The sequence below is a fragment of the Hippopotamus amphibius genome, chromosome 2 (assembly GCF_030028045.1).
Source record: "Hippopotamus amphibius kiboko isolate mHipAmp2 chromosome 2, mHipAmp2.hap2, whole genome shotgun sequence".
NCBI classification, from domain to species: domain Eukaryota; kingdom Metazoa; phylum Chordata; class Mammalia; order Artiodactyla; family Hippopotamidae; genus Hippopotamus; species Hippopotamus amphibius.
The window spans coordinates 22,500,388-22,526,822 of NC_080187.1; the positions used below are offsets into that span (position 1 = coordinate 22,500,388).

Here is a 26,435-nt window from a genome sequence, read left to right on the forward strand (position 1 = left end):
GGTACTGGCACAAAAATAGAAAGGTTGATCAATGGAACAGAATAGAGAACTCAGAGGTAAACCCAAGCACATATGGGCACCTTATCTTTGACAAAGGAGGTAAGAAAATACAATGGAAAAAAGACAGCCTTTTCAATAAGTGGTGCTGGGAAAATTGGACAGCTACATGTAAAAGAATGAAATTAGAACACTTCCTAACACCATACACAAAAATAAACTCCAAATGGATGAAAGACCTACATGTAAGGCCAGGCACTATAAAACTCCTAGAGGAAAACATAGGCAGAACACTCTATGACATCCATCAAAGCAAGATCCTTTTTGACCCACCTCCTAGAATCATGGAAATAAAATCAAGAATAAACAAATGGGACCTCATGAAACTTAAAAGCTTTTGCACAGCAAAAGAAACCATAAACAAGACAAGAAGACAACCCTCAGAATGGGAGAAAATACTTGCCAATGAAGCAATAGACAAAGGATTAATCTCCAAAATATACAAGCAGCTCGTGCAGCTTAATACCAAAAAAGCAAATAACCCAATCCACAAATGGGCAAAAGACCTAAATAGACATTTCTCCAGAGAAGACATACAGATGGCTAACAAACACATGAAAAGATGCTCAACGTCACTAATTATTAGAGAAATGCAAGTCAAAGCCACAATGAGGTATCACCTCACACCGATCAGAATGGCCATCATCAGAAAATCTAGAAACAATTAATGTTGGAGAGGGTGTGGAAAAAAGGGAACTTTCCTGCACTGTTGGTGGGAATGTAAGCTGGTACAGCCACTATGGAAAACAGTTTGGAGGTTCCTCAAAAAACTACAAATAGAACTACCATATGATCCAGTAATCCCACTCCTGGGCATATACCCAGATAAAACCATAATCCAAAAAGAAACATGTCCCCAATGTTCATTGCAGCACTATTTACAATAGCCAGAACATGGAAACAACCTAAATGCCCGTCAGCAGATGAATGGATAAAGAAGATGTGGCATATATATACAATGGAATATTACTCAGCCATAAAAAGGAATGAAATCTAGCTCTATGTAATGAGGTGGATAGACCTAGAGTCTGTTATACAGAGTGAAGTAAGCCAGAAAGAGAAAAAACAAATACTGTATACTAACACATATATATGGAATCTGAAGAAATAGTACTGATGAACCCAGTGACAGGCAAGAGTGGAGATACAGAAGTAGAGAATGGACTTGAGGACACGGGGCTGGGGTGGGGGGCGAAGGGGAAGCTGGGACGAAGTGAGAGAGTAGCATAGACATATTTACACTACCAGCTGTAAAATAGATAGCTAGTGGGAAGTTGCTGTGTAACAAAAGGAGATCAACCTGATGATGGGAGATGCCTTAGAGGGTCAGGACAGGGAGCAGGGGGAGGGAGTCATGGGAGGGAGGGCATGTGGGGATGTGTGTATGAGTGCAGCTGATTCACTTTGGTGTACCTCAGAAACTTGTACAGGAGTGTAAAGCAAATATATTCCAATAAAGAGTTTAAAAAATTAAATAAATAAAAAGTTAAGAGGGACTTCCCTGCTGGCGAAGTGGTTAAGAATCTGCCTGCCAATGCAGAGGACACAGGTTCAATCCCTGGTCCAGGAAGATCCCACATGTCATGGAGCAGCTAAGCTCGTGTGCCACAACTATTGAGCCCACACGCCACAACTACTGAAGCCCAAGCACCTAGAGCCCGTGCTCCATAACAAAAGAAGCCATCCAATGAGAAGCCTGTGCACCACATTGAAGAGTAGCCCCCGCTCACCACAACTAGAGAAAGCCCACGTGTAGCAACAAAGACCCAACATGGCCAATAAATAAATAAATTTATTAAGAAAAAAGTTAGATTTTTAAAATATATTTCATTTACTATTCAGTTGGCAACAAAACTACAAATGCATTATCATCTACTCAGGAACTAATGATCAGAAGGTACATAGGAAAATGTACCAGAAAACCTTAAAATTTAAAAGAACTCTGAGATGGATTATTTCATTGACCAAGGAATTCTTTATAGTATAAACAATCTCATAATTGGAATATTTTCTATATATTATACGTTTGTAAATTTCATTAAACTCAGAGATCTCTATTTTCCTTTCTCCTGAATAATCTTATTTTAAATACCTGTAATTGGATTATTTGATAGGATTAGTATTTTCTCTTTTCCCTTATGACTGGACCCTATCATTACTGAATGTTTATTTCTGAAAGATGAATTATGGGATAGAAGTCATGGGTCATAACAAGTGCTGTGCTACTTCCCATTGCAGAAATCGACTGTGGCCACCCTCCAGAAGTGCAGCACGCGGTCCTGGTGGGGAATCACAGCTCCAGCCTGGGCGGCGTGGCACACTATGTCTGTCAAGAGGGCTTTGAGAGCCCTGGAGGAAAGATCACTTCCGTTTGCACAGAGAAAGGCACCTGGAGAACAAGTACTCTGTCATGCACAGGTATAGACTCTATTCTGCAGGGCTCCTGTCTCCTGGAAGCAAACAGCCAGCGGGAGTATAGCACCTAAAGCCTTCAATTGCTCAGCCTGTGTACTGTGCCTGGCTGTGCCATTTATCTGGGTGGGCACCTGGCTTTAGGTTTGTCAGCTAAACCCTGAAGATTTAGAGGGTGGATTGGGAAAAGAAGTTGGATAGAAAATGTCATGCATCTATCTTTTGAAACTCACCTTAAATCACAGTGATTCCTGTCTCTTCTGCTTGGTTGGCTGAAATATTTTTCTCCATGAACTATTTTCTCAGGGGGGCATACTTAAAAGTCCTAATTCAGCACATGTTGACAGCTTTTCAGAGAAAAGGTGGTGTAATGTTTAACGAGGTTTTTAATGTTTATTTTAATCGTGGTAAAATATGCACAACATAAAATCTACCGTCTTAACGATTTTTCAGTGTTAATTATGTTCAACTTGTGCAGCCAGTCTCCAGAATTTTTCATCTTGAAAGACCTGAAACTCTCTACGCATTAAACAATAACTCCCTACTTCTCTCCCCACCCCACACACAGCTTCTGGTACCACCATTGTGCTTTCTGTTGCTATGAATTTGGCTAATTGGCCTCATGTAAGCAGAATCATGTAGGATTTATCTTTCTGTGACTGGGTTATTTCACTTAATGTACTGTGGGTTCATCCATGTTGTTGCCAATGGTGGGATTTCCTTCTTTTTTCTGCCTGAATAGTGTTCTGTATACACATACACACATACACACACACACATTACGCCTGTCAATTTGTCCATTGATGGACAGTTGTGTTGCTTCCACCTTTCGGTTTTTGTGAATAATGTTGCTGTGAGCACGAGCATACAGATATCTCTTTGGGAATCTTGCTTTCAATTCTTTTGGATATATGCCCCCAAATGGAATTACCAGTGAAAAGGAGTTTTGAGACTTCAGTTCAAATTCTAGCAGTGCCATATGTTAGCTGTGTCATCAAGTAAGGCATTATTCTCCCAGGGCCTCATCTGTAAGAGGGGGAAAATAAAGCCTGCTTTTCCTCCGTCAAATAGTTGTTAAGAGGGAATGAAATGAGATAATCTACAGGGAGCTTTTTGAAGTTTAAACCACGGTGCATATGTTAGGTCTTTTACTGAAATTATTAGCCTTGCGTGAAGAGGATCTTCTCATGAGTCCAAGACATGGACTTCCACATACTTTATTCCACACCTCCGCCTCCAGGAAGTAAGATGAGAAAAGGCAATGATCCTTAGGTTTGTGATGGTTGGCCATGGGTGTGACAAATGATTGGCACCCGGTCTTGAATGGCTCTGGGAATTTATATATAGATGTTGACTTGTTTGGCTCTGAAGACGGATCTTTGAAGAGTGAAATCTCAAGTAGCTTTGATCTGGGTCTCTGGTTTGACTTGCCACAGAATTATGGAAGAATATCTTGGGTCTTGCCAAAGTTTTCCATAGGAAAGTCTAAGTGGAGCAAATGCAACATGTGGACTGCTGGCGATTATTTGTCCATACAGGAATGGTTCATGACCATTTTGGGGCTAGGAGGTTGATGAAATCTATCAGTTTGTTCAGTAGATGTTTATTTAGCATACACTATGTGTGAGGTGCTTTGCTGGACACTACCTTCTTGGAATTTACAGGGCAATAGGGTAAATAGACTTTTCTCCAAAGAAATGCACACACACATATACATATAATATTTTACAGAATCATAGACCTCTGACGTCCTTGGGTAAAGCATCCCCGAAGCAGATGAAGAACTCAGCTCTGCTGCTGAGGCCCTGTCTGTGCCATGCGTTTCCCACATTCAGTTATCTCCTCCGCAATTGCAGCGGGATGTAGGCTAGAGATTGCAATCATAGTAACAAGGAAGGGTAGACATGGAGGAGAACCCAGAGATCTAGTTTGGCCTTCTCTTGGGTCCCAATGACTTGCCCAGCGTGCACAGAGAAGCAAGGGCAAACCTGTAACTAACACCAAGGACTCCAGAGTCCCAGTCTTCATACTGGTGACATTGAGGAAAGCTAATGCCATTTTGAACCAGACGGATAGTCATTTCAAACTATTATCACACCTCCAGCAGCACCTCTAAGAGTTATTTGGAGGAGATAAGGCAGCTGCCTCATGGGTTGCTGAATACAACATTTGGGGAGGTGGTCTTGGCCCAGAGCTACCTACGGAGTCACTTGGTCAGAGAGCTGGGTGTAGCTTCTGGACCCTCAGCCATTTGTTTCAGCTCTCAAGCTGCTGTACCTCCACCCTTCAGAATTCAGTGGGGGTACCAGGATTAGTCACTGCATGAGAAACCAGAGGATCTGCATGGGGCATAGTAAGCTATTAATTAGCTGATGCTTGTAGAAGACTTTGAAGAACAAACATGTTATGTAACTGCTAATTATAATTGCCGACCTAAGCCTGCCACTGTTCACAAAGTCTGTGGCTCCAGCTGCAGCTGTTTCCATGGGTTTGTGCAAGCTTTGATTTAAGGAGAGAAAAGGCATTCTCCCTGAGAGCTGTGATCTTTCTGTGAGGAGGCCTCTATGCACTCAATCAAGATTGGCAGCTAAATTCAATTTCCGCAGATAAAGGGGGCGATTTACATGCTGATTAATTCATGGCACAGTGCACACGATCGCTGGGTAGGTAGGTAGGAGAGGGTTCTGGAACTGTAGTAAGGGATGCTGATTACCATGGCTCTTGCTCAGCTGCATCCCCTTCCTTCTTTTTCCTATTTTTCACCCATTTCTTCATACCTCCCCTTCTGTCCCAATTCTCTCTGTGTATTTTGTATTTACCTTCCTCGATGTTCACTTTTGGGTTTTTCCCCCATCTTCTTCTACTTTTCTGCCTAACCTGTGAATTCTTTCTATCCCTGTGCTCTGTTTTCATTCTGTTTACCCATCTTTTTATACTTGAGTGTTTCATTCTAAATTGGGTGTAATAATTTATCTTCACTTTATGTGGGTTGTTTTTAGTTAAATATATTTCTGGAGTCCCTATTTCTTTGGATTATAAGCACGGATATGTATGTGTATATGTTTACTAAGCATATGTATGTTTAATTTTATTGAAGTATAGTTGATTTACAATGTTGTGCTAATTTCTGCTGTATAGCAAAGTGATTCAGTTAGATCTGTATATGTTTTTAATGGAGTGTGAACTCCGGCAAGGTGGTGGGACTTTTCTTTTTAAGGCCAGCTTACATTGGAAACTCCAGACAGCTGAGAATTAGGCAATTACTTTAGTGTCTGGAAAAACCCCAGGTGGAAGCTTGATGTTCAGTGAGTCGGTTTACCTCAAGATCAAAGAGACTGATTCATTCTTGATAAGACTGTCCCCGGCTTTCATTCTGCACAGGTCATTTGGCTTTTTATGTTTAGATTCTGAGTTAATAATTATGAAGTTGACGCTCACTCACTCCAGGCTCTTAGAAGAGCAACATCTCTATTGAAACAGACTGTTTGACTGCTGGGATCCTTTCGGAGCCCCCTCACCCGACTCAGGGACTGAGTCCAAATGCCTCCAGGCCTCCTGTTAGCTCCTGCCCCTCTGTTTTGATCTTCCTCTTCAGCCCAGTGAGTGCTCACTTGCAGCTAGACATATTTCAGATGGAAGAGAAAGGTCAACCGGAATAAATGGGCACCTTTATGCAAATAGCCACATGGCTGATGTTTGTTGGAATATGTGCGTAATGTTTAGACCGTCAAGCATTATGGCCACCACTGACCACGCGCCAACTTAAATACCCGTGGCTCTGCTGGGAGCCTTGGTGCTTGATTTCATTTTGTCCTTAGAAAAAGCCTGTGAAGTATTGATATTTTCATTTCATAGATGAGTAATCTGAGACTCATAAAAGTTAAGCAACTTTCATAGGGTCATTCCATGACTCATAAATGGCAGAGACAGGCGTTGAACTCAGGTCTTTAAACCTGGAAAGCCCATGATCTCTCGCCTACCAGTTTCCCAAGCTTGAGTTTTTTGTAGACCACCCTGACAATGTTTTCCAGAACAAAAGTAATATTTAATTCACCAAGTTTCTTAAAACAACTTATGTTTAAAACAAATTTTTAATTTAAATTTATTGATCAAGGACACAATAATATATGTGCTATCATGACTTTGGTGAACACCTAGGTTTTTTCAAATATACACAAAAATCAATACAAAGCAAACATTTAAAAATGTATTCATGTGCCACCAAAAATCATTCTAAAGTATATAATGTGTTTTAAGAAAGTACTACGTTAAGCCATGCTGCTTCTACCTGTTTTATGTGACCCTAACGACTTAAAAACAAGAAAGGACGCATAACAAAACTCTTATAGCCAAACATGCATTTATTCAAATTGTCACCTTGGGAAGCCATATCCTCATTTCAGTGATGCTGCTATTATCAAAATGTGTTGGTTTTGTAATCTGTTTGGAAATTGCCTTTGGAGGTAGTTTGTGAGTCATATAAGAAGATCGGTCACATCACTTTTGAAATCAGATACTAGAAATGACATTAAGCTTGACATTCTCTTAGGGTCTGTTGAATTTATTCTGTAGGACCTTTTACTGTTTCCAAAAGTGAAGAAAATGGATATAAAATTGGAAACCAAGGGAGGGCACTAGACCAGGCCCTGCCCACAGGGGGACTTCTGAGAGAGTAGTCTGTGCTCACTGTCTCTGTCCCCCCCCCCCCCATTCTCTTCTGAGCCTCCTGGAGGAGAGTCAGGCATCCAGCACCCCACTTCACTATGGCTCTCTCTCCAGGGCCCCTAATGACCACCTAACTGTCAAATTCATGTTCTAGTGTCAGTCATCATTCCTCTTAACCTTTCCACAACATTTAGCATCATTGATTATCTAGCCATACATTTATTCATCTATTCAACCAGTCAACCAAATGATAAATATTTTAAAAATATCTATGTCCAACCCATTGTATTAGTTTCTGGGGCTGGAGAGATAGATAGATCTTGTCTTTGCTGTCATAGAGCTTACAATCAGGAGAGACAGACGTGAAATAACTAATTACAAAATTATTTAGTTACAAATGTGATGAGTACCACAGAGAAATACTGGATGCTAATAGAATACTAAAATACATAGCTGTATATACATGTACATTTATACACACGCACATGCTCGCACCCATGCTCTACATTGCAGAATCTAAAACAGAGCAAAGGTCTTTTAGTACCTAGGGAGGCTTTGGTTCCCAAAGTTCAATGTAGAGTTCAATTGGATGCTGTGGGGACCTCCTTGTTTAAAGCCAGAGAAACCTAAGCGTCCTGCAGCTGAACAAGCCAGAGACCTGCTCTGCCTGCCTCTATCCAGTCAGACCTCAGATCTGATCATGGCACCATGAGCCCCCCATTGGGAGAGAAAGAGCCCTGTGAGAGAAGAGTGAGGAATCCAGCCCCCAGTGCCTTACGCTCTGCTCCAGGCCCTTCCTGGGTGGGAACGAGGAGGTTGCGGGGACTGTGGGAAGGAAGGGAGATAACTTTCGAGGATGCAGACGCTCCTTCAGATCTTTCCTCGATTCCCGAGGCATTGCACTCTCCCAGCCAACCCCCGACCTCCTTCTGTGTTGCTCTTTCTGCTCTAGTTTCCCCTTGGGTTTCTGTGTGTCCCAGTGTCCTGCCATCATGCCACCCGCTCTCCATGTCCTACCTGGGTGTGTCCCCTGCACCCAGGGCTTCAACTACTATCCATACATTGATGACCTTCAAGACTGTTTTTTCACCTGGGTAGATGAACTCAGACTTGGCATGTTCTAAACACAATTCATTAGTCTCTTTCTCACAAACCCGGTCTGCCTAATCCTATATTTCTTGTGAGAACAGTAGAAGCCAATCCATTCAGACTCAGAGACTGGCAGTCAGCCTAGACTCCTTATCTCTCACCTCCTATTGCTTCTCCTTCAGCATGGCTCACGGATTTAAATACAGTGCCCTGATTTCATCGTTTCACCTTTTTGCTGAGTAACTGTTTTGGTGCAAAGGCTCTGGGCTTTGGAGTCTGGCAGGTCTAGTTCTGAATCCTGACTTGACTGCTCACGAGCTGTGTGACCTTTGGCACTATTTAACTTCACTAAGCCTCAGATCTGTAAAATGGACACCATAATGTCAACTCACGGGGTTACTTTGAAGATTAGATGAGTGATACATTTAAAGTAATGTGCATACTATCTGGTCCATAGTAACAACTCAATAAATGTCCACTCATTATTGATTTTATGATTGCCTCCCATGGCTGCTGTGAAAGTGTGATCCAATCTATAAAGACCAGTGTTTGATGTATTGAAATCACCGAGTAAAGGGTATCACATTCTTTTCTTATGACTTCCAGTGTCTCCTTCAAAATACACCAGAGTTATCTTTCTAAAAAAAAAAATCTCCATCATCTTCCTGCTTTTAGCTCTCCAAGGCTCGTCAGAGTAAATCTGTGCTTAACCTGGCGAGCAGGTCTTCCCAAGTTTGATCCCTTTCTCTTTCTGCAACCTCGCTTCCTCTCTTTCCTCCTCCCCAGCACATTACGTCTCCGTCACTACTCTGAATCTGCCACACCCTTTCCACTTGCAGGCATTGGACCTGCTGTTCTTTCTGCTTAGATGTCTTCCCCACTCTTCAGCCATTCAGCCCTGAAGGTCATGCCCCCCATGAAGCTGGCTTCCACAGGTCTTCAGTGAGAGTTGGTGGCTTCTTCCTCTGTACCCTGTGGTGCTTATGTGCAACTTTGTCCTGATATTTACCAAGCTGTAATTTTTCTGCTTATATGTTTGCTCTCTCCATTAGACACCATGTTCCTGAGGGGAGCACTTACGTTCTGATCACCGTCACAGCCCAGTGCCCGGCATGGGAGGATGCTTGGCATTGGGTCATCGTTCAGTTAAGGGTCAGTGGTGAATAAAGTGCCCTGGAGTCAGTTCCAAAGAGAACTTCCAGAAATGTTTTCAGTTTTCGGTACTATATGAATTAGAGTGTAGCCTCCCAAGTCATCTCTTTTAAAGGGGCAGCATGAATGTGGATGTTTAATATCTGATACATTTATAAACAAGTCTTTCCAGCTGATTTGGAGACACCTAGAGGGAAAAGCAACCGAATTTTGTTAAACTACTCCTTGGGATGAAATATCTGACATCCTTATAATCAGATCCGGGTCCCATCTGTGTGGAGAGCATGGCACAGGCTGGAGGCAGATGGCATTTGTGAGATGTCACTTGCGGTTGTCATAGTGAATGAGCAAAAAGGAAGAACAAGAAAAGAAACTTTCATGTCTCCTTTCTAATCTCTGCTTGGGTGGCAAAGGGGTCCCGAGTGGGAAGGAAATGTGCTTTACTGGCAACTCAGAGAGAAGGTGAGAGGTGGGGTGCCTCCTTTTCCTTCTGGACCAGGGGGTAAGTACCAGAGGGAGTGAGCAGAAGAGCCTAGAACTCTAGGGCTGTGAAACTCAGGAGAGGGAAGAGACTGGGAATATTTGGGGCTTGTTCAAGCTGATAAAAGACGGGTGCCAGCCTCATCATTGTGCTCCCCAAGGAGGTGAACGGATAGGATTTTTGCATCTATCAGGCTACACATGTCCACACCTGGAGTATTTCTTTGATTTCAAATTATCTGTGCTCTGGGGAGAAGCATTGATGTAGAGACCCAGGAGTGCCTTAGATGGCTGTAGGTGATCCTCTGGTGTCTCTCCAGAAGTTTGCCTGTTTTCCTCTCTCTGCCTCCATTTATTCCCATTTTCAGTCAGCTGACCTGGGCTTACCCAAGACCAGGTAATGTGTGACACAGAATCTCAGCAATGCTGCTGATGGGGTGATTTAGTAAAGGTAGAAAATCTTCCGTGGGCAAAGAGAGCAGTAGATTAGGGTCTATCTAAAGGTAGTATTGGTTCTGAGTAGAGGAGAAATGAGTCAACCCTGCAGGGGCCTGAGGGGCAGGTGTGTTTTCCCACTTGGAGGCTGAGAGAAGATTTACTAGAAGGGAAGGACGGCATCTTCTGGGGTGGAGACTCAACATTCTCACCCTTCTTGATGGGAATCTTAGCTTGGGTTTCCCAGAAAGTAGGGCCTGGGGCAGGGGGCTTATATTTTTTCCACAATAGGGAATGCCACCCCAGGAAGCAGGAGTGAGGGCTCAGGTGCACAGAGCAGGGAAGGAAGCAGAGCCAGTGTAACGATGCCTTGTTGCACTGGTCTTCACTGAGTGCAAGTGATTGCTCCATCAGTGCAACAGCGCCCTGAGAGGTCTCTGTAGGTCTGCCTTTCAAGGGGAGGAAAGATAAGGGGCAGATCTATCCAGCACCTCCTGTCCCCCAGGAGTTGTTGATTCCCCCCACTTCGCGGTCGCATGCACTCGGGTGTGCAGCAGGGAAGCCCAGCATAAGAGACAAGACAGGGTCATGTTGTCAAAGCCCATGCAGGGCTGGAACAACGAACGGGAGAGGCTGAGAGGTTCTCAAACATCCACAAGGGATGTCTGAGTCATTGGGGAAGCTTGAATTTGGGCTGAGGAATATTCCTATTTGGTGAGACAATGATTCCCTCCTCCAGAGGTGATAGCTTGGTAACTTCTATCTTGAGGGAATTTTATTCCTTTTGATGCTGAGTGAAATTTTTCTAAATTTCATTTTTGGATTGTTCCTTGCTAGAGGACAGAAATACACTTGTTTTTTGTACATTGACCTTGTATCCTGCAACCTGGCTGAACTCCTTTCTTAGCTTTAAGTGTGCGTGTGTGTGTGTGTGTGTGAATTCCTTAGGATTTTTTACATACAAGAGTATGTCAACTGCAAGTAAAAATGGTTTTACTTGTCTGCAGGGCAGTTGTTAACTAGATAAAAAACGAAATCCTTGCCCCCTTCCCATCCGAACAACTTCCTAGGTGACTGACTAGGTTCACTGGAAACTGTGTTACCTCAGGAACCAAGGCACTAGTGCTGTTCCCTACATTGCCAAATTGATTACGTGAAATACACACAGAATATATAAAAGAAGCAGAACAACTTGAAGGAATCAGTGGCTACCTGAGAAGGCAGGATTAAATAGTGTCAGTTAAAGGAGCCCCAGAAGTTTCCAGGGACCTTGTGGAGAATGTGTTTAGTTTATCCCGGTGGGCTGCTCCTGAGGAATGGCCCTGTGTGGGGATGCACGTCATCTCCCTCTGGGGAACAGCAGTGACCTGGAAATAAGAACGCTCCGTCAGCCAGGTGGGATGAGGAAGCCGGAAGCTGATCTTACCTGTGTAGCTGCAGGGAAAGATTCAGGGCTCAGCTCTGGGCTGCTTTCCATGCCACAGGCGTGGAACGCCAGTGGCATCCAGTGGCCTGTCACACCAATCACAGGTTGGAATTCTCACCCATGCTGAAGCGGGAATCTTTCCTTTTCCTCCAAATCAGGTAATGGGCCAAGCTGATTCATGATGAAGTGACATTGGTTGATTGGCCTGGGATAGCTTGAATTACTGATTTGGTTTCTGAATCAGAGCATGAATGGTGATCAGAGAGACCAGCTGGGCAGATAAATTAAGTCATAAGTCATACCCTCTAACATGGTAGCCGTTAGGATTTTTCCAAAGTCCCTTGATACATTTTGTGAGTGGACTCTCTCTTCTTCTATTTTAGAAATAACCATAGAAATTAATGACGTGTCAGTGTTTAATAACACCTGTATGAGGTGGCAAATACACCCAGGAAGAATAAACTCCAGGATCTTTTATGTGGTAAGTAAAGTGAGCTCCTTTTTCCTGCCAGGGCAGAAATGGTTCCCATGGGAATAAGAGTTGGAGGGGCTTGCTTCCGGAATTGCTTCTCAATCTAGTAGCTTTCCAATCCCATAGTCCTTTTGAAAAGTGAACAGAATTTTTAAAATAGCTGGATTGTTTTATTTTACGTTTTGTGTGTAATATATTTGTCATCCTCCAGGGTGTATGTGTGTGGGATGTCTTTATATTTGGCATCAACGTGATCGCTTGTTTCCAAGCTCTTGTATTTCACTCCCCCGGAGCAAGCCCGGAAGCATCTGCTGCCTCTGTGACAGCATGTAGCGAGTGGGTCTCAGGGTGCGTCTGCCTGCATTGATCGCTGGTCATTTGAGTGCAGGATGGCACTCCCTAGAGAGACTCATTTCACGTCACTTCTCAGGGTTTATGGGTTACTGGGCTGATCAGATGTCATCATCCGTTGCCCGATAGCAGAGGTTTGCCCTGTGTCTCTCCCCTGGGTTGAGCAGGGCAGTGTTAAAGGGAGTGGTAAGAGAGTAGGTTCCAGCGCCACAAAATCTCACATGGTTGTTTTAACTGGAGTCATGGTGGGTTCTTTTGCTCTTCCCCCCTCACGAAGATATACATAAGAGGACAACGGTTGGACCCAATGGCATCAGTTCATGAGGAGACAGTTAATTTGACCACAGACAACGGGACCCCAGAAGTGTGCCTAGACCTGTACCAGGGCACCAACTACACCGTGCACATTTCAGCCGCCCCTCCCAGACGCTCTGTGCCAGCCATCGTTGGGTTCCAGACAGCTGGTAGGTGGAGGCTGTCTCATTTCCTCCCAGAAAATGCTAAGCGCGGGATGTGGGGACATGTGCTTCAGAATCCACCAGTCGGGAGAGTTCACGATTGCTTTCTGAGATTTGTAGCCGGGGGATTAATTGCTCCAGGAGTCAGAACTTGAGCGGGTCTGGTAGGAGAGAGTCCTATCCAACTGATGACAGGCTGAATGGGCACTGATGTATTGATTCTCAGTTGGGTCCTCTGGTTGATATGAAAGGTAATAAGAAGGCATTTAAAAGAGGAGAACAGTAGGTGATGATGCAGTCCGTTTCAGTTATCCAAGGCAACAGAGGGTAGCCACATGGCTTATCTTTGGTAGAAGCTCAGAAGTCATTTCTTACTCTTGACTGTGAGAAAAGGAGGAGCCAGGGAGGCGGATCCAGGAGCTGTGCTTCAGGATGGGAACTGACCCCAGGACTGATTGGGGGTGGGGAATTGAGTTGAGAGTGGGCAGGTGGAGAGGGGAAGGCAGGCCTAGGATGCAGGAGGTTAGATGTTGGGTGAAAAGAGGAGTGAACAGGAAGAAGCTTCAAGAAGTCATAATAAGGACTTCGCTGGTGGTGCAGAGGTTAGGACTCCGCGCTTCCAATGCAGGGGGCCCAGGTTCGATCCCTGGTCAGGGAACTAGATTCCACATGCATGCCACAAATAAGAATTTGCATGCCACAACTAAGGACACTGCCTGCCACAACTGAGACTCGGCACAACCAAATAAATATTAAAAAAACAAGAGGTTGTAATAAAACCCAAGGCACATAGTTATCACATGGATTTTTATATCATCATGACAATTACAATAAGTTTTTTTTTTTTTTTCCCATAATTCAGGTTTGGGGTGTCAGGACCAATTAAATTCCTAATAAGCAAACCTTGAAAAGCCATTGGTGTCATTTATCATTTTGGATGAATTGAGGTAGTTCTCAACTGGCTATTTGATGTCCTGATTAAAAACACTCAACCTTTAGTTATCATTGCCAGGCAGTAACATGGATTTGGCAGAAATAATTGAAGCCTGCCAGTCTCAACAGTAGCAAGCCAACTATGAAATTATATAAAATAGGTCTCAGGGTACTTGTATAAATAAATAAAGCAAAACGATTTATTTCTAAGTAAATACTACGTAGGGAAAATTATTGTGAAATTAACATAACTAATTAGAGAAAGTTGTTCAAAGTTAACAATAAACTACTGTGGATTTATTAGGAATATGTCTTCTTTAAAAGATCATCCCAGGACTCCAAACTCATCTGCCTCTGTTCAGTCAGAATGACAGCTGTTTTTACTAATATACTCTTCAACCTCGTCAAGTTAATTTCCGCTGGGAAAAGCATGGTCTTTGGAGTCAGACAGACCTGGATTTGCATCTTAACTCTGCCGCTTAAGAGTTGAGTGACCATGGCTGAGTTTTTTTAATGTCTCCAGGCCTCCTTCCTCTGTCTGAAATTTTAAGTGGAATTGGATTAAATTTGCAAGTTAATCTAGTGAGAATTGGGATTTATATTGAGTTATCCTAATTGGAAACAAGGTACGTTTCTGCATTTACTCTATATCTACCCAAATTTTGTCTTTCCTGTTTATGCACTCTTGTTGAAGATTTGTCATTCTCTTCTAGATCTTGTACATCTGTTTTCATTATTAGCGTTATGCCAGTTCTCTTTAAGTGAATTGGGAAGTTTTCAGTATTTTTTATATCCTGGAAAAGTTTATATCACTTTGGAATTATCCCCTTCCTTTAAAGTTGGACACATTTGCTCATAAGATCATTTGTTTCACCTCTTCGGGAGATAATTCTTTGATAACTTGGTCCATTTCTTCTATGATTTTTGGGGTCTGTTTGTGTTTCTTACATTTTCTTGTCAATTTTTCTAACTTATACTTTCCTAAAAATGGCCATTTAGTTGTGACTTTAAATATATTGGCAGCATGTCACATGGAATATTTGTTTACATCTCCTCTGAAGCTACAGATTATGTAACCCCAGGTTATTTTGATTCCTGGTGTTGTGTTTCTCTCTCTTTAACCCTTAATTTGCTTAGGCTTGTCTGCTTTATTACTGTTCTTTTCCCCAAAGAACAATCTCTTGGGTTTTTTAATTGTTTTTCTTTTTCTATCTCATTAATTTCTCCCCTCACCCCGCTTTTAAAAAAAATTTCCTTCTCCCTGATTCTCTTAAATTGATTATATTGTTCTATTACTAAATTCTTGAGTTGAATGCATAGTTCAACTTATTTCCATTATTTTCTGTTTGATAATGAAAGTCTTCAGTGCTTCTTTCTGTCTTCCAGATTTGAACTTTGGCAGAATTCCTTAGGCATTTATACATGTTCTCTTTATCTTTACTTTCAAGACATGGTATAATTGCTATTCTGATTTTCCTTTGATCGAAGAATTATTTATGAGGGTGTTAATATATGTTCTCTTTATTTTTACTTTCAAAGCATTATATACTTGCTATTTTGATTTCCCCACTGACTGAAGGATTAATTATGTGTGTTATCAAGTGGTAGGTTTAAAATATTTTAACATTTACACTTCGTTGTTGATGTCTAGTTTTTTTTATGTTTAGTATCTTTGGGGGGGATTTATTGACATTTTCTTGGGGCTTACTATTTGGCAAAATTTTGTGATAATAGGTAGAGTGTTTGCTTGCAAGTAAGATAAGATCTAGCCTTAAATGAACTCTAGTAGTAAGGTTTTTCAGGACTTCTGTTTTTGTTGTTCCTATTGTTTTTTGCTTACTTGGATTGTCATTCTCAGTTTCTCTGAGAAATTCTAATTGCTTTGTTTCACACATTTTGATGTTATGATATTTGTGTTCGTGATTGATATCTTACTTGCAGATTCTAATGTTCACTATTAAGAAGTAGCTCACTTTAGCTTGTTTAATTTTTTTTTTTGCCCTGATTTTCTTGATTTCTTTGTGCTCTATTTGCATGATATGCCTTTGCTCCGTTTTGCTCTTCTTAACAGCTATCTGGGTAACATTGCTACAGATGTACTCTAGGAGACTGCATATGTTGCAAACCTTTCTGAGAAAAGTAATAGTTAAGCAATTTACATTAGTGTTGTTTATGATATGGTTTTCCTTTTTTCTGTCATCTTAATTTTATCTTTTTTCTTTTTTGCTGCGTTGCTATGTCCACTGTTTTCTCTTTTTGCTGCACTGATTTTCTTTTTTCAGTGATTCAGACAGTATAGATTTTGCTTTTATTCTGCATTTCACATTAAAAAACAAAAACAAAAAACCATTTTTGAGTGTGTGTTTCTCTTATTGCCAGTGTTAAGACTGAAATAATGTTAACTTCTCTCCCAATAAGATAAGGAAGTTAACATTTTTTACTTCCTTTTACGCCTTCCCCTTTTGCTTGTGTTATTGGCGTAATACAGCATTTTATGGCCAGCTTCTTATTTTCAATTATTTTTAACATTTAATTTTAACAATTATTTTTAACATTCTTTAACTAAATCTTTGAAGAATTCATTTTTATATTAATTTATTGCAATATTTATAATAATTATTAAACAGGTATATGTTTTAATAGTTTCAGTGCTTACTGCCAGTTCTTTTATGCCAAAATGTCTCTGTTTTTCTCTGTATTTTTATTTTTCTCTCTACACAGTGATTTCTGTCTTCTTACTGAGGAATGGGATACTCTCTGAGCCCAGGATTATCCAAGAACATCCTTTTGATGTCTTCACAAGTGAATGGGAGCTTGATTGAAGATAAAATCCTTGGGCCAAAACCTTTGTTGTCAGAATTCTGAAGGCATTTCATATTGGCTTGGGGAATTTAAAGTTTTGAAAGAGGAATTTGAAGGTGTGATTTAAAAAAATTCCTATGTAGACAATCTGATTTTTCGGCCTGGATGTCATAGAAGCTTTCTTTATGTGTGATGTTCAAGACCTTAATCATTTACTCATGCACATGGTAAATGTTTATTGACCACCTTTGCTATGTGTTTGACATTGTTTCAGGCATTGGGAATTCAATAGTGAATGAGACAGAAATCCTCTCTCATGAAATCTCAGTCTTGGGTTATATACATGTTAACGTTTTTCACGAAGTTTTCCTAGTAACCTGTGAGTTTTTGGATCTTCAGATTTCAGTCTGTCTACACATTAGGAATATTTTCTTTTATGAAATCTCTGCTTATTGTTTTTGTTTGTCTGTTTGTTTTTGCTTTTCAAATATTCCTATGTGGAATTCCTTGTCTCTGTGCATTGGTCTTCCATTTTCTCTTTTGTATAACCCATGCCTTTTCGCTCTGCCTTCTGTGAGTATATAGCAAGTTTGCTCTCTATATACACTTCTGCATATATGAATTGACATTTCTGATGCACTTGAAATTCTGTTGTTGCACTTTCATTTCCTTTTGCTTTTTGTCTCTTCTAGTTTCCTTTTTATTTCTGCCTCTCTCAGCCAGTTTCCTCTCTGCTATCACATTCTCTTACCATCTCATCCTTTATCTGTTTGAATCCATCTTTTAAATTTTTTACTGAAACAGATGTTGCTGAATTTTACCATTATTTTGCTCAATATTTTTTTTTCAGCAGTGTTCATTCTTTGCCTTCTGGGCACAATCTCCCTCTTCTTTGTAGAATCATTTCATGGGCTTTTTTTTCTTCTCTTCCCTTTTAGATTACTTATCCTTGGAAGATAAAAGTTTTATTTAGGTTTGATATTTCTCTCATAATAAAATGGATGGCATTCCCTTTGATCATACTTTTTATTGGATAATATTGGTATGCAAGTGGGGGCTGGAGGCAAGGATCAGTCTCCCCCTGTTCCTTCCTTTGAGATTTTGGGACCCTGCTCTTTTGCTTGGAAGGCATGTTGCACAGAGGTCTCAGCGTCTTTCTTTGCCACACTGTGCTAAGCGGAAATATCTTCGTTTCTGCCTTATGGATGGCAATCAACCCTTCTTTCCAACCCAGATGCAAATTTTGACCCATTTTCACTATTCTCAGTCACTTCTGTCAGGGTTGGGGTGGGAAGTGGGAGCCAGATGCCTTTGTGTTCAGACTATAATGGGTATAAGTGGCCAAATCATATTGAGATGGGAATTTGGCAGACAATACTTCTGCTTTATGTTCTGTTTGTGTACAGACATGTACTGTATGTGGTATTTCTCACATCCTTATATTTGGTATGCCTCAGAAATGTGTGTACACGGGGCAACTTTTGTTTGTGTCCTCATGAAACCTTGAAAATGCAAGTTGTGACGATAACAGAGAGCACACGTGACAGGTCTTCAAATTCTTCCTCATGACCATATTTTTACATTTTCCAATTATAGCTAGCCAAGAATATTTTCTCCTGGCTAATTGCCTGGTGCTGCCTATGTCAATGATATTTAAAATGCTTTGGACAATTCTGATTTTGAATAGAAGAATTTATTGTTATCCTTATGACTTAGGTAGCAAAGACTTCCATGGGAGAAATACACATGAAAGGTAGTTATAAAAGCTTCTCTCTGCTAGGCATTTAAACTTTTTCTCATTTGTAGAAAATTTGTTCATTAGGAAATTTTCTTTTCCTTGAAAATTAGCCATGGTACTACTAGACTCTCGTGGGTTTTTGTTCATTAGTAATAAACTTCTCCTTCTCCTTCTCCTCCTCCCCCTCCCCCTCCCCTCCCCCCTCCCCTCCCCCTCCTTCTCCTTCTCCTTTTTCTCCTTCTTCTTCTTAACTGCATTAAGAAAATAGAACATCGAAGGAATGAATTAGGCTGCAGGAGGCATGAAATGACTTTTTTTCTACGTAGTGATGGAAATACGTCTGCTCTCATTATTTTACTGCCTCATCTGAGTACCTCTTGAAATACTGTCTGTTGTGAGAACAAACATCTTGCCTGGTCATCTACTTTATGGTCATCTTTTAGGTTAGAAACACCTGCTCTGAGAGTTCTAATTCCTGAGCTTTGATTTTTATCCAGCTTTTTCCTTATTCTCAGACTTTCTGGCTATCAATATACTTACCTTCATGATATTTTTTACTTATGGACCATCCAAGTCACAGAATTAACTTTTTAAAAATCTCTTAGCCTTATTAGGTTACAACAGTTTTAAAATATGCATTATTTCATTTGACTCAACAGCCTGTGATATAAGAAAAGCAAACCTGATTACTTGATTCCACAAATAAGGAAACTGAGGTTCAAGAGGGGTTGAGTGACTTAGCTGAGGTCATGCAATTAAGAAGCTGTAGAGGGACTTCCCTGGTGGTGCAGTGCTTAAGAATCCGCCTGCCGATGCAGAGGACACGGGTTCAATCCCTGGTTCGGGAAGATCCCACATGCTGCGGAGCAACTAAGCCTGTGAGCCACAATTACTGAGCCTGTTCTCTAGAGCCCATGAGCGACAACTGCTGAGCCCATGTGCCACAACTACTGAAGCCCACATGCCTAGAGCCTGTGCTCTGCAACAAGAGAAGCTGCCATAATGAGAAGCCCGTGCATCGCAATGAAGAGCAGCCCCCACTCACTGCAACTAGAGGAAGCCCGCATGCAGCAACGAAGACCCAATGCAGCCAATAAATAAGTAAATAAATAAATAAAAAAGAAAAAGAAGTTGTAGAGCCAGGACTTGAAGCCAGATTTGATGCTTCTGCTGTTAAATGCCCTGTGACTCTCAGTTTCACTTGTTCTTGGCCATGGTATGTTTTGCTAAGATGATGCAACCTTTCCTGTGTTCTCTCTTATCTTTTAGATGATGAGCTCTTAGAAGATGACGGGATTTTCAATATTTCAATATTTAATGAAGCTTGTTTGAAATTGAACAGGCATTCTAGGAAAGTTGGATCAGAACGAATGTACCATGTAAGAAGATCTCTTATGCTATTCGTTAATGAATTGTGTCACTTAAAAATTTGGGTGCTCTCCAAGTGGGGATCCAGAGTATTTAAAAACACTAATGGAGTGAACTTCTAGATTTTTTGATTTTTATTTCTGGAGATGGATGTGAGGTTGCTGCAAGTGAGGGACTAAATTGATGGAAGACACTATGCTGGGTGATTTGCTATCTTTTTCTCTCATATTTCACATGTATTATATTTTATTTTGATGCATTTATAGTTGCAATTTATTTTGTCATCAAGTTCACACTTGGATGTGGGTTTTTAAGAAACTTATTGCAGGGCTGTTGGCCCTCATTTAACTTGAATTTATAAACATCACAAGTCTCAAGTAAAATTATAAGTATATTCAGGCAGGAACTGAGATCTGTTATTTTTGTATCATTTTTAGTGCCTAGCAAATCATCTGCTGGAGAGTAGACTAAGTAAGTATTAAATTAGAATTAATTCATTAACCATTTACCCAAAGAATATCATGTATTAGTACCTGGAGGTTCTGATTCGAATCAATATAAGCATGCAAGTAAACAGACAACTACGATATGATAGAATGAGGGCTTTGATAAAAAGTAAATAAATGGAATAGGAGGTTGTATATATGTATATATATGTCCAGGTACAATTTTTTCTTTTTTAACAAAAAGCAAAAACGGTGCTGAGTCATAGACAGTAAGTAGGGATTAACCAGATCAAAGATGTTGGATGACGTGAAGAAGAGCACTGTGCGCAAGTAGCTTATTGGTTAATCCAGAATGTGGCTCTCTTGGAGAACAGAGAAGGCAAGAGGGAATAGGAGGAGATGAGGCAAAAATCAGAGCAGTGGCGCAATCATCCTTGTATCCTGTGCTTTCAAGCTTGCATCTTATTTTGATGTCTGTGTGGAGGCACTGAAGGATTTTGAGCAGGTGCAAGAGATATTCAAATTTTCATATTGGAAAGCACACTGGATCTAGAAATATATTCCGGTAGCCAAATAATTTAATATAAAATAAAGATAATTTTTCAAATGAATACAGAAATAAATGATTCTGGGACAATTGGTTAACGACTTGGTGTTAAGAAGATAAATGATTCTTACTTTGTGTCCTGCACTAAAATGATTAAAGAGTTCAATTTAAAAAACTGTTATTTTGTAATGCCAGACAAAGATTAAGTGAAACACTCTTAACAAATCCATTGGAAAGAAGTGAACTTTCAAAGGCAGTTTGCAAAAGAGAACATACATTCTGCCAAAATGCACATGAGCACGTTAAGCCTCGAAAAAGTTAAACTATGAGATCCCATGATTTTTCTATAAACTTGGAGCAAATTCTGTTACACACAGCTGTCGGCACTTAAATTGGCATGATTTTTCTGAAATAGTTATTAGTTAGGATCTACCAATAAATTTTCAGAAGTGTACTATAATTAATTATTCGGACATACACAGAAAGATTAAACTGTTCTCTGAAGCTTTATTTATAATAGGGGAAATTGGAGACAACTTAAATGTCCATCAACAGGGATTTGGTTTAATAATAATCATACACTCATCGGATAGAACACTAAGCAGACATGAAACATCTTCTGCTCCCCACTGGACAACACTGGCTCCTGTGGACCAATATTCCCGTTGAAATGGTCTTTTTTTCTCTTGTTGGTTTGAGCCCTCTCAGTCTCCTTCACGAGATTCCCTTCCTCTGTCTGTCCCTTAAATTTGATTACCCCCAGGTTGTGCCTTCCCTGTTCTCTTGTCCTCCTATACCTGTCTTCGGGTGACTTGCTCATCCTCTTGACTTCCTTGGCTGTCTGCATGGTGAAGACTCCTAAGTTGATTTCTTCAGGGCTCATCTACTCTCTAAGCTCTGGGCCCTGTACCCACCGACAAGCTTCCTGTGCTCCCTTTAGCACTGTCTTCACGTATGTAACTCTCCTACCTGCAAAGCCCTTCCCTCCCATACCATACCTGGCTAACTCCTGCTCATCCTTTAGTGCTCAGCTCCCTCATCTCCCTGGTGGGAGGCCTTCATTGAGCTCCTCCCCAACACGCTGTCCCTGCTCTGAATTGTTTTTCCTACCCTGACTTTTCACATCCCCAACTCACCTGCTTAATGGTAATTTCTCCTTCTGTCCACAATTAGGATGAGGAAGGCTTCCTTGATCCCCAGAGAGGAGGGTCAGGAGTCCCTCCTGGCTTCTCCTCCAGCCTCATGTATTATAACACTCATCCCTGGGTATTTTATTTGCCTGGAGACTTACCTGTGAGTTCCCTGAGGTTCGGACCCATATCTTATTTACCATTGTATACCCAACACTGGATACTCTGGCTGGCAAATAACAGGGACTCTATGTATTTGAATGAATTAAGGATAGAGAAAAACTTTATAATATGTTGTTAAATAAAAGGACTGTATTATAAAATTGTACAGACAGTGTGATTCAAAATTTGTTAACTAGAAAGTAATTTTTTGTTTATAGACTGAACTACATGTAGTTTAGGATGAGACTGACTTTGTATAGAAATGCAGCCTCCATAGTTGTGAGGTTTTTCTCCAGCAGATGGCAGCCATCTGAATGCAGACGTGGTGTGAAGTTAAGCATCTGGATCAGCTCAGTGCTTTGAGTTTTCAAGAACGGGTGAAACTGCGAACAAAGGGGCAAGGGTGTTGAGGGTATCAGGCAAAGAATGGTGAAAGTGACAGACAATAGTATCTGAGATAGGTGGGGAAGATGAGGATGGGGGTGTTCAAATATTGGTAGAAAATCTTGAGTGAGGAAATCTCGGGGGGTTTCCTGAGAGATCAGACAGAGTGGGAGCAAATGGCCCAGAAGAATAGGGGATGCAAGATCTTGGTGGAGCAGCTCAGAGGAGAACACAGTCTAGGATGTGGCTGTGGCTATGGGTAGCTGAAGTGGAGTGGAGGAACGTCACAGCACTGAACTCAAGGAACTCTGAGGCCAAGTTTTGATGGCTTATTTATAAGGACCTTTATGTTACCCAAGAGAATGCTAGGAAATGGGGGAGAGGAGAGTCTCCCAAAGAGCCAGGGTCTTGGATGACTGTGGAAAAATGACAGTGATGAGGAAGGGTAGAGGGTGGAACAGCCAATGACGCAAGCATCAATGGAAACACTAAAAATATGTACATCCAGCTAAAGCACATTGGTTGATCAAGGGCTGATCATATTACTTCTGGGACCGTCACATGTTTTTTTCCTTTATAAGTCCTTATATTATACATACAGCTTGAGTTGGCAGTGGTTAAAGTGTTATTGGGTTAACAGTGTGTGTGATGACTCCGTGAACCAGAAACTCTTTTCCAGAGCCCTAATAGGAAGGCTCAGTAGTGAAGTACCATGGCTCAGTTGCTTTGAATGCATAATTCTGGGTAGTCCTCATAAAAGTGTAAAAAGTCTGTTCCCTGAGGTTTATCTATGGATTCCTTATGAATGAAAAGAAATTAAAAGAATTTTGCCCAGTAACTCTGCTGCAGTCTCCTTCACCTGGGTAGGCCCAAGGGATTACTTTAGAATAGCCCAACATTTTGTCCATCTGAGATGTAGTTATGCATTTTAAGCTTAGTCTTATTGAGGGGGAGGTTGAACAGGGTAGGCAGCGTAGCTTTGTAAAGTTCCTGCCCAGTTTAGCTTGCTCTTGTATTAAAAATAATTCTATGTGGGTGAGGACAAGTAGAAAGAAACTTCTTGCTTTCTTTCCATTTTGCTTATAAGTCTAGACATCCGCAAGCCAAATTTAATGCATCCCTTTCTTTTAATTTCATGACAGTTTAAAGTTCTAGGTCAAAGGCGGTATCTGAATAATTTTTATCACGCAACATCATTTAACTTCACAACGAGGGAACAAACTGCAGTGGTGTGTTTAGATCTGTATCCGGCAACTGATTACACAGTGAATGTCACCCTCCTGGGATCTCCCGAGCAGCCCTCGGTGCAAATAACGGTAACAACCGCACGAGCAGGTGGGTGTGGATGTCTTTCTGTTTGGTATCTCAAGACAACAAGTTCAATTGTTGTGTATTGAACTGTACAAGATGGGCTAGCATAAGGAATGCTAGCCTTGGAGTCGAGAGACCTGATTCTAGTTCTAACAAACTACCAACGTTGTCTGGGGCGCAAGGTCCCTGAATCTTACCACCTCTCTCCTCCCCCACAGGGGTTCTGGCTCAGAGAGAGTACAGACGAGGAGTGGACTGCTTTACTTAGGGCTCCCTAGGAGTGATGGATTGAGAATACTGTAAGGCTTCCTACCTCTCACCTGAAATTTAAGACAGCTGAACCCTAAGGGTGGTCATTATGGGCAACCAGAACCACGTTCCAAGAGATCAGAAGTGTGACTTGCACTGTGTCGGGCACCGGTAGGACAAAGAGGCCTCCTGACTGGGCCTCGTAAGAGCACATTAACCCGACACAGAGAACAGTGGCCTAAAGCAGATCAGGCTCCTTCCCCTGTGGCTTGTGAGGAAGCCAAATGGCGGCGGCTGCGTCAGCTCCACAGCGCTCCCTAGTGGCGAGGGGTGCAGAAGTCTCTACAATTTCTTTTGTTCTTTCATCAGTTGGGTTTAACCGACAATTTTATGGGCAAGTAGGCAGGGAGGCTGCCCCCTTTGAAGGAAAACAGTAGAATAAGATAGGTCTTGCTCTTACCTTCCTGAGGCCTTTATCCTGTTCACCCATTGATCTTTGTGGGTCAGGAGTGGGCACTTTGGTCTTTGTACTTGGAAGGCTCTGAAATATAATAGACATAAATGAGAGCCACGCTGCACCGAAGGCTGAAAATTCACTCTTTATTCTATTTTTCATCTCCGATTATGCCTTGTATCAGCAGAGGTTGCACGATAGATACCTCATGACAGCATAAATCTAGCCCCCACGTACATTTCCGGCTATAACATAATGCTCACAATTTGAATATGCATTTCCTCCAACTGTTAAATCCTCAGAGAAAAGAAAGTCTAAAAATAACACCCATCCATCCTTGTAAATTAACGTGTAAAGTCGCTCAAGTCCCAGGTTCTTTCCTCCTCCGCGTTTTCTCTGCTAATAAGCCTCCGTCAGAGTGGCCTCCCTGAGACAGAGAGTGTGTTCTAGCTGTTACATCCTAGAAATCTTGTTTTATAATAGATGTTACTTCTTAGGTACCTCCAAAGTTGAATGAATCTTACTCCAAGTTTCATTTTCCCATTTCTCAGCGTGAGTCCCAGAGACACAAAACTTAGAAAAGCAAAGTTATGTGATAGTTGTACAACACTGTGAATGTACTAAATATCATTGAATTGTATACTTTAAAGTGGTTAATTTTATGTTGTGTGAACTTCACCTCAATTTAAAAAAAGCCGATGGATTAGATTAGATATGTTTTTCTTGCACCTGGGCCTCAGTTACCTTCTGAGTGATTTGTTACGTGACGTAATACAAATAAAATATTTGGAACGGTTCCTAGTATGTCATAATGATGGTGACAAGAAGAGCAGTTTTGCTTATTGAGCACTGAAGATGTCCAGGCATTGTTCAGAGTGCTGTCCTTGGGTCAACCCAAACCTACCCAACCTTCTGAGGAAGGCAGGACTGTTATTCGTATTTTACAGACGACGGTCGTGAGGCAGAGAGAAGTTAAGCCAGAGATCACACACCTAGTGAGAGGTGCACCTGGGGTTTGAACACAGGCAGCCTGGCTCCAGGGCCCTCATTTTTAATCAGTGCATCTACTGCTTTTTTTTACTAAATATTTAGTGCTTAAAAAGAAAAAAAGAAAAATTTGGTTCCTAGAACCTAGTGCATGTCCGTCCAGACCCACCTCGCTTTTGTCAACCTTGGACCATGAGCAAAAACTTCAAAGGCCGTGGGTGTGTAAATGCATTCATTTAATAGATGTTCGTTTTTTAATCTACTGTGTGTCAGGCAGAGCTGACACAGAGAGCTGACAGTGTAGCAGTGCTAAAACAGTCTCAGCTGTCATGGGGTTGGAGTCAGGAGGTTGGAGAGGAAATAGATAAGTAAGGAAATATATCATATGTTAGGTGGGACTAAGTGGTGAGATGGAGAATAGAGCTCGGCAAAGGGAGTGGCAGTTGATGGTCAGGGAAGGCCTCTATTATAAAGAGACCTGTAAGCACAGGTCTGAAGGAAGTGAGGGGGACACCAAGTGACAGGCATGTCTTTGGCATGTTCTGGGAACATCCAGGGAGCCCGTGTGGCTGGCGCAGAGTAAGCTGGAGAAAGTGGTAGGAGATGAGGTCTCTAGCTTGAGTATAATGAGGGGGCCATGGTGTCAAGTTCAGAAAGTGAGACTATCATTACCTTCTCCTTCGCAAGGTGGACCTCAAATTATCAGTAGTGAGTATAATCTAGCATGTGATGTGTCAGCCTCTATAGGTTACCAAGCAGTCTGAAGTCCACCCCCTGTGAATTTCAACTTAATTTGGGGAATCTCTTCTCATGAGGTTAATTGGATTCAACCTGACACCAGACTTCCCATCTTGTGGGGGAAGCAAATCTACTCTCTCTGAAAATTTTGGAACTTTGCCAATGGTGGTTCCAGGTCTTTCTTGGTGT

General features: G+C 41.5%; 1 protein-coding gene across 1 annotated transcript in view; it reads left to right on the forward strand.

The window, feature by feature from the left end:
* SUSD1 (sushi domain containing 1) overlaps positions 1 to 26,435 on the forward strand; it is a 123,433-nt gene that overhangs the window by 42,040 nt on the left and 54,958 nt on the right. Inside the window, exons 6-10 of the mRNA XM_057723478.1 lie at positions 2,296 to 2,475; positions 12,100 to 12,197; positions 12,817 to 13,003; positions 19,740 to 19,849; positions 23,650 to 23,842. Of these exons, the coding sequence (XP_057579461.1) occupies positions 2,296 to 2,475; positions 12,100 to 12,197; positions 12,817 to 13,003; positions 19,740 to 19,849; positions 23,650 to 23,842 (768 nt within the window). The remainder of the gene's footprint in view (positions 1 to 2,295; positions 2,476 to 12,099; positions 12,198 to 12,816; positions 13,004 to 19,739; positions 19,850 to 23,649; positions 23,843 to 26,435) is intronic.